The sequence below is a fragment of the Colobus angolensis genome, unplaced genomic scaffold, assembly GCF_000951035.1.
Source record: "Colobus angolensis palliatus isolate OR3802 unplaced genomic scaffold, Cang.pa_1.0 Scaffold31, whole genome shotgun sequence".
Lineage (NCBI taxonomy): Eukaryota > Metazoa > Chordata > Mammalia > Primates > Cercopithecidae > Colobus > Colobus angolensis.
In genome coordinates, this window is record NW_012116377.1 from 3,118,474 (window position 1) to 3,127,311 (window position 8,838).

The 8,838-nt window shown below is 43.3% G+C and overlaps 1 protein-coding gene and 1 long non-coding RNA gene across 3 annotated transcripts in view; one reads left to right on the plus strand and one right to left on the minus strand.

Moving 5' to 3' along the window:
- LOC105517915 (FYVE, RhoGEF and PH domain-containing protein 5) overlaps positions 1-2,221 on the plus strand; it is a 116,738-nt gene extending 114,517 nt beyond the window's left edge. For both annotated transcript variants that reach the window (XM_011950680.1, XM_011950681.1), the window contains 2 exons: positions 298-455; positions 852-2,221. In XM_011950680.1, coding sequence (XP_011806070.1) covers positions 298-455; positions 852-888 — 195 coding nt within the window. In that variant the 3' untranslated portion in view covers positions 889-2,221. The remainder of the gene's footprint in view (positions 1-297; positions 456-851) is intronic.
- The window catches only part of LOC105517913, a 20,522-nt gene that overhangs the window by 4,564 nt on the left and 7,120 nt on the right, over positions 1-8,838 (minus strand). Inside the window, exon 3 of the long non-coding RNA XR_001002742.1 lies at positions 4-50. This is a non-coding gene — a long non-coding RNA (uncharacterized LOC105517913). The remainder of the gene's footprint in view (positions 1-3; positions 51-8,838) is intronic.

Here is an 8,838-nt window from a genome sequence, read left to right on the forward strand (position 1 = left end):
CATGTTGGCCAGGCTGGTCTCGAACTCCTGACCTCAGGGGATCCACCCACCTCAGCCTCCCAAAGTGCTGGGATTACAGGCGTGAGCCACCGTGCCCAGCCAGTGTTGAGTTTCTTTCCTTCCTCAGGGCTGGCCCTGGAGGGAAGTGAGGGTCAGCAGTTTGTGTGTGGTGAGCCCGCAGGTGTCAAAGCACATCCCACACAGAGGCACTCTTCACGCATCTCAGATTGGAGATAACAGTAAATGACTATGCAAAGTGCGGTGTTTAATGTCAGTTTTTCCTTCTGTCCTCTGCAGGACAAAGTGGCCATGGAAAGTATGCCTCTGCTAGGTTTCACCATTGCTCCAGAAAAGGAAGAGGGCAGCAGCAGCGAAGTAGGACCTATTTTTCACCTTTACCACAAGAAAACCCTATTTTATAGCTTCAAAGCAGAAGATACCAATTCAGCTCAGAGGTACCAAAATAACTAATTAGTCTTATACCTTTTTGTTCTGTCAGAAGGAAACAAGTCGTTTTTTGGGGCTTTGGCTTCTGTTCTGCTCCATTCATCCTATCCCATTAGGTCCCTTTGGGCCATAGCAGAACTGCAGAACTACCTGTTCTTTGTCACAATCATGTTTAGACTGTCATGATTCATTCATGAATCAAGCATGCATTGATTCAGTAAACTTTTGTACTGTGTTCCAGGCCTTTTGCTAAATATGGAAAACATGTTTGAGAAACAAATATGAATACGACATGGTCCTTGACTTCAAACTAAGAGGAATCTAGTCCAGTCATTTCTAGGTTCTGTGAGCAGAGTCATAGGCAGAGCCACAAAACCAAATGTCCTCTCTGTTCTGTTTTATAGGTGGATCGAGGTCATGGAAGATGCGAGTGTGTTATAGCAGTTATCAAGCATGTGGACTTGTAACAAATTCTTAGGTCAATATGTGAATGCTTTTAGAAGCTAAGCTGTGGCTCAACTCATCCGGACACACACCTGGATTCAGCAATGAGGCCTGACCTTTTTTTGCTATAACCTCCCCACCACTCCCCTTCCCTTGCCAACATCTTCATGAGTGGAGCCCTTAAGGGATATTTATGGACCTCTCCTTTTCTGTGTTTTCCACCGCCACCCCCACCCGCCACCCGGTAATAAACTATTTCCTTACCCACAGTGAGTTAAAATTTAGTAAGATGAAGATGTGGAAACCAATAGAAAAGTACATTTAGAAATGCAGGCTTTTTAGTAGAAAGAAGCTCTTACAGTTTTTACTCATGATAAATCTTCACCTTTCAAAAATCGTGGTGCCTCAGGTGAAATGAGAAGCTATCAGTAACAGCTACTCTCATCGAAAGCACTTTATTATTTTATGGAGCTGCAACCTCCAATTTTGTGTTTTCTAAGTGATTTACTTAAGTCAGTAACAAATGGAATCCTGTGGACTAATGTGCCACCAGTTTTCTAATGAGGGTGTACATAAAATTGATTTGTGCAGACCTGGCTGTGGCTTGCTGGTGTGCAAGCACACATCACTTTAGAGGGGCTGCGCCCCACCAGATAGGAAGGGGAGGATTTTCTCCTCCAGTTGACCTTGCGACCTGTATACTAACATAACTTATAAAAGGAGGGGTCCCTCCTCCCCAGAGCAGTCCTCAATGCTATGTCAGTGCTGGAAACGCAGCCACTGGCAGATCTGGCACCCAGAGGTCACCGCAGAGCCTCTGAAGAGTCAGGGTCTGCTTTAATTTATTGTGTGCCTTCCTGTGTTTACCTCACTCAAGCTGACAACATTGTTTATGGGAATCTATCCTTCTTTTTTAGACACATGGTAATCCTTGGGCTGTATTACTGAAGGCTTTTTATTTTTTGAGAGGTGAAAAAAAGAGAAAACAAGTTAGACTCCAAAAGTGAATTCCTGGTCTCGGCAGATAGCTCTGGGCACAGCGAGGGAGCACAGAAGTTGTGGCCTGACGCTGTTCTATGGGCACTTGGGGCTAAATCGCCTCCTGAGGGTGACTGTTGCTCATTCTGCTGGACAGGTTTTTACATAAAGCAAAGAGCATGTGAGGGGTGGGATTCCTTGTTACTCTTATTGCAATAAAAATCAATTGTCTGATATCCTGTCCCCATTCTGTTGCTGCCCTGTCCCCTACAAAAAAGGGCATTTGCTGACAAACTTTTTATAAAAAGCACCATCTCCAGGACTTACTTGCATTAAATATTTTCAGGGGAAATTTTTTTTCCAGTTTGCAGTTGTTTTAAAATATTTGCATTAAACATATAACTAATGATTCAAACTAAGTGATTAGACAGTGTTTTTGTTAATTTTTGAGGGCTTAGTTCCAACTGAATCATTTTCATCATCAGACACTGAAATGGGCTTTCTAGAGCTGTTGAGCAGAGCAGGACTTCAGTACCAGGCAGGGGTAGTTTCCCCGGTCTGCTTTTGTCCCCACCCATGGTCAGCTGCTGAGTTCCAGATAGAATTACGGGTCTGAAAGTCATCAGAAAGCCTCTTTTACTTTATGTTATCCTATTTTGGATGCCCTGTAAAGAGGTAATAGGGCTTTTATTTTTCAGTGAATAGTTACCCTAATATAAAAATGTCTGGGTTATAGATGAAAAACACACTGGATGGGTTTTGTAAAAGGAAACTGGCAGGGGCTCATGTGTGACTGGGCAAGGGATCACCTTTTATCTGGACCTTGTATTATGTGTCCTTCTTGTGGTTCTTTGTGTACTCATTTCAGGCTAATTTCTACCTTTTCTACTGGGGATGAAGCCACCCCACCTGGTCAGAGGGTGCTCCTTCCCACTGGATCCAGATGCTGGGGAAATAACCAGCCATGACCCATGGAAATGCTGCTCAAAGTCCCCCGTAATACCTGCTCTGCCCCTCTGCTCCCTGGGCACAGAGCAGCCCCTTCACTGTGCACCCCCAGCAAAGGCCATGTTTATCAGGAAGAAGCAGCATAGACAAGCCACTCAAGTTGCTCTGAGCTTTGGTGTCTTCTTCTATTACATGGAGATCATTCTAGCTTCTCCCACAGGTTCAGGGGAAAAGGCACAAATGGAATGTTTGTGAAAGCGGTCTGAAAAGAGCACAGCCCATAACTTTACTTTTACTTTGTATGATAACACTATGCCCTTCCCCACTGGTTTATTAAAGTTTATTAAAGTTTGTTAAAGTGGGCCCTGCTCTTTAACAGTACAAAATGAAGACAATACACGGAAGACCTTTTTCCTTATCCACGAAAATTGGGGCCAGGTGTGGTAGCTCACGCCTGTAATCCCAGCACTTTGGAAGGCTGAGGCAGGAGGACTGTTTGAGCCTGGGAGTTCTAGACCAGCCTGGGCAATATAGTGAGACCCCATCTCTAAATTAAAAATCAGCCAGGCATAGTGGCTCATGCCTATAGTCCTAGCTACTTAGGAGGCTGAGACAGGAGGATTGCTTGAGCCCAGGAGGTCACGACTACAGTGAGTTATGATCATGACACTGCACTCTACCCTGGTGACACAGTGAGATCATGTCTCAAAAAAAGAAAAGAAAAGAAAATGGCAAGGAAGAGGAAACCCTAACACAGTAAGGCTAAACTGGTCATGGAACCTAATCTTCTCTTTCATTTTAATTATCTCAGGAAAGCACAGACCTTTGCAGGGTTGGCCTCTGCCTGCTTCTCAGAATCAATAAAGGTTTATAATAAAACTCAAAAGTTTTACTGAAAACAAGCAGCACCTATTTCACATGAATACTGGCTTCACACTTTCCCTGCAGATTGAATGTGTTTCTTCAGTCTGGATTGGTCTTAGTAAGTAGGAAGAATTCTGTTCCTTATTACTAATACAAAGCACACCAGAAACATACACAGTAGTGTGTGTTCCTGGGTCCTAATAATTCTTCTGGCTGAGCACAGTGGCTCATGCCTGTAATCCCAACACTTTGGGAGGCCAAGGCAGGTGGATTGCTTGTGCCCAGCGGTTCAAGACCAGCTTGGGCAACATGGCGAAACTCTGTCTCTACTAAAAATACAAAAAGTAGCCAGGTGTGGTGATGCACGTCTGTAGTCCCAGCTACTTGGGAGGCTGAGGCAGGATCACTTGAGCCCAGGAGGTTGATGCCACTGCTCTCCAGCCTGAGCAACAGAGCAAGTCCCAGTCTCTAATAATAATAATTCCTTTACATATCAGAAATATGCTTTAAGTTTTTCTGAGCAGGCTAACTAGCTAATAGACTTACTCTCCCTTGTATGCAGCCTGGTTCGGGGAAAATGTGTGGCCTGACGGTTTGATGCTTGCTCTGATCTTTGGGCGTGCACCATGCAGGCCAGTGCTGAGGACCCCAGCAACCCTGCTGCAGCAACTGAAGGGTGACAGAGTCCTTTTTTCCTCTAGTCCAGCCTTTCATTTGCTCTGTTTTCAGCAGCAGTATACATTGAACACAGAAGCAAGCCCTAGATGGGGACTGAGGTCACCTGGGCTAAGTGGTAGGACCAGGCTTGGAACCTGAGTTTCTTTCTGATGCAGTACAGTCAACAACATGCTGGAATATTCTTCTGTTGATTCAGCCTGTGTTTCTTGGTTTTTCTTTTTTTTGTTTTTGTTTTGTTTTGTTTTTTTGAGATGGGGTCTCACTCTGTCACCCAGGCTGGAGTGCAGTGGTGCAGTCATGGCTCACTGTAGCCTCGACCTCCTGGGCTCAAGCAATCCTTCCGCCTCAGCCTTCCAAAGTAGCTGTGCCCACAGGCATGTGCCACCATGCCCAGCTATTTTTTTGTAGAGATTGGGTCTCACTATGTTGTCCAGGCTGGTCTTGAACTTCTAGACTCAAGCAATCCACCTGCCTCGGTCTCCCAAAATACAGGGATTACAGGCATAAGCCACAGCCCCCAGCCTGTTTTGTGGTTTCTTTGATCATGGAAGCTTCTGTGCCTCCACACATTAATGGTCAGTGGAGAGGACAGATATATATACACTAAGAAGTCTATTTTCAGCAGCAAGTAAATGGAAACCAATCTCAATCTGGTTTAAACAATTTGGAAATCAGTTAAAAGGAAACCAAAAGCAGGAGGATTTGGTTATTCCAACTTGCCATGCAGTGCTTGATTCCAGGGTTGGTTCCCAAGCAGTTTATTGCTGACTGCCACTGATGGTTGGGGCTACACTATAAAACTCCCTGTTCACAGCCACCAAGGAGGGACAGCTTGGCTTCTCATAGCTAGATTTTTCTTAGAAGCACCTACAGGCCCTTCCTACTCTCTAGGTTCACACTTACACCTGCCAACTCCTGAGCCTAATCTCTGTAAGAGGAATCACCATGATTGGCACTGAACAGTCAGCTGTGGGTGCAGCTGCTGGGGATTCACCAGTGTCCACTCTCTGCACCAAATCTGGAAAGACTGTAGTTTGGATTAACAGAGTGCAAGGGCTATGCCTTTTCCTATATTTTGGGGATGATCTGTAACAATATTTGTAGGGCAATTATTTAGGCATCTATTATATATGTTTGCTAAGTATTAAGGTAAGTGGCACGGGGAAAGCTGATTTGATAATCATTGATCTTTTAGGCTCCTAATCAAACACAATTGTTAAATCAGTAGCAAAACAGTACTGACCTCTCAGGCTCATAGCAGACCTTTGTATGATTATTAGCAACAAAGAAGTGTTTAGCACTTTAACCCTGTTATTTCATTTAATTCTCTCAGGGACCTGCTGAGGTAAGTTGAGTTATTACCCCTATTTTGCACATAAGGAAATGGGATTAGAAACATGAAGTCACCTGTCCAGGGTCACACACAAAATTGGCAAAGCCCACCTTTGTAACTGCTTCCCTATAATGTCTCTTTCAAACGTGTATAAGCTGATACTGGGAACAATTCTCTGACACCTGCAATGTGAATTATTTCCTAAATTTGACAGAAATCTCTGGCTGCAGAGGATCAATCAGTAGGACCTTTTCCTCCGAAGTCAGAATAAATAGGACACTAAGACAAACTCAATTTTGCACTTCATTATCCAAGCAAAAATCATTAAATCTGTATCATATATGACAAGTTTGAAGGTTATGGTTAACATGTGTTCTATGTGAATTGCCAAGTCTTGTATTGGGAAGGCAGCCATCATACCCTTGCTGCACCAGTTCCAAGAAAAAGAGCGTGTGCATGTTCACAGAACACCTTTGTGTCCTGGGGGATGCACCTCCAGGGGAGAGGGACTATTTTCAGAAACATAAGGCAATGCAAGCAATGCACACTCCAGAGCCTGTGGGTCATGTGAAGTCAGAGCAGTGTGTTTGGGGTGACAGATCACAAATTTGCAACATGATACAACCAGAATGAGGCCACTCTACCAAAGCTGTCCCATCCTTGGTAGTGCCCCACTCTACCAAGACTGCTCCTCCCTGCCACAGGAGAAGCCTTGAGGAAGTCCCCTCTGGCTCTCTGGCTGCTCCTCTACAAGAGCCAGAGGGGACTTCCTCAAGGCTCCTCCTGTGGCCCACACCTCACCTCCTGGGGTTCCCTGTGGGTAGGTAGTCTGGGGTGGGGCCCAGACATCTTCAGTTTCTACAAGCACCTCAGGAGATTCTGTGTACAGGCAGGATGGAGGGAGGTAGAAGGAAGGATAGAGGAGGTCGTAGCTCAGCCACCGTGAATAACGAATAAAAACTTAGTTCAGATATTGGCAGTGATCTCAGTTTGTTACCAGACTGAGTCTGTGGTAGAAGTGGCAGTTTACAGGTGTATCTGCAGTGAATATTCAGATCCTTAGCTGAAGAAAGTGAGACCCAAGAGTATCTGAAAATGTTGTAAGGCATGAGAACTGGCACTGGTACCATCAGACAAGATTACAAGAAGCCTTTTAGACTATGACACTATGCCAAACATTACAGGAGAAATACACGCCCACAGTAATATTTGAGGGGGAAAACCAGTCTGAGGTAGACAGAGGACTACCACCACCATGGCACCCAGCTGGTTAAACATCCCCTTCCACAAAACTCCTCTGGAGAAGCTTGATGACCCTATGACCACCCTCATAATATCCCAGTGATCACATGAGAGATTCTGCAGAACAAATTCTCTACATGGACTTGGGATCTTCCTTGTACAGATCATTTGAAGCTGTCATACCGGAAGGGGCATTCTGTGTTGACAGCAGAATGATGACATGCCTCATTCTCTAATTTTGATCATCTTTCATACTGCTGTTGTGACAGAGCCAGTGTAGAGAGGCAGCACTTCTACAAGAGCAAAAGAGAGGCACAAAATAAAATCTGTATGAAGAAAGCTGAAAACAAGTTTTTTGTTCGTTTTTTTTTTTTCCGCTTGGAGCGATGTTTTTCAAACTCTGGAAATGGGTTGCAAAATTGATGGAAATGTAATATGTTTCCAGTTTTATTTTTTGGCTGGCTTCAAAACTGTAACAAGGTTTTGGAAAAAGATATAAAATTCATGGTAAAGTTTACACAAATTCTTCTGATTCGGAAATGGATACTGTAGCAATTAAAAGAAAACCCCATTTATCTGTATTTATAAATTATACATTATAAAAATCCTTCAAGAACTGAGGGTTCTTTCAAATTCTATTGTAGAACTTTAAAACGTTTCATGCCAGGTGGCCCTAAAGCATATTTTCAACAGTGATGACTACCCTTGTTTATATATAAAGATTACCCACTCAAGTGTAAACTGCCCTAAATGACCTCGTTCTCATCAATATTCAAATCTCATCTTTGGAATGTTCATCAACAGCTGTATCCAAAAATCTATCTCGTGATAAAGTGTAGTCAATAAGCCCTATGCTCCTTAGAACTAAGTAACAGATACAAGTGGGAGACCAGGATGTTCAATAATTGTCATCTCCAGTAAGTCTGTGGCCCTTCAAATCCAGTGGCCTGTACTTACCAGCCCTTAACAATGCCACACTAGAATTCATGAATGTGTAATGGAGCTATCCTGTTGTGAGCAGCATACATTAAAAAATAAATGACTTCTTGAAGGCTACAGTAATTAGCTATGCCCTGAAGCGTAAGACTTGATTATTCCAACATACATAGTTATGAAAGTTATTATAGGCATAAAATTAGCTTTTTAAAATGCAGCTATAGTACTACTCAATGTGACCCTGAATCTTATTTTGTGCCACATGTCAGTGTTCACACTGAAAGCAAGTATTAATCCCAGACGTATAAGGGAGCCTTTCCGATGACTCCAGCTATGTGACTATGAGAGATGCCAAGAGAGAACAACTTGACTCCCCTAGAACTGAAAGATTTTCATTTATTTTTTTTTACTTTATTATTTTTGGTTTAAGAATGTATTTTTTTATTATACTTTAAGTTTTAGGATACACGTGCACAATGTGCAGGTTTGTTACATATGTATACATGTGCCATGTTGGTGTGCTGCACCCATTAACTCCTCATTTACATTAGGTATATCTCCTAATGCTATCCCTCCCCCCCCACCCTACAACAGGCCCCTGTGTGTGATGTTCCCCACCCTGTGTCCAAGTGTTCTCATTGTTCAATTCCCACCTATGAGTGAGAACATGTGGTGTTTCGTTTTCTGTCCTTGCGACAGTTTGCTGAGAATGAAGGTTTCCAGCTTCATCGCTGTCCCTACAAAGGACATGAACTTATCCTTTTTTTATGGCTGCGTAGTATTCCATGGTGTATATTTGCCATATTTTCTTAATCCAGTCTATCATCGATAGACATTTGGGTTGGTTCCCTATAGTGACTATTGCTGCAATAAACACATACGTGTGCATGTGTCTTTATAGCAGCATGATTTATAATCCTTTGGGTATATACCCAGTAATGGGATGGCTGGGTCAAATGGTATTTCTA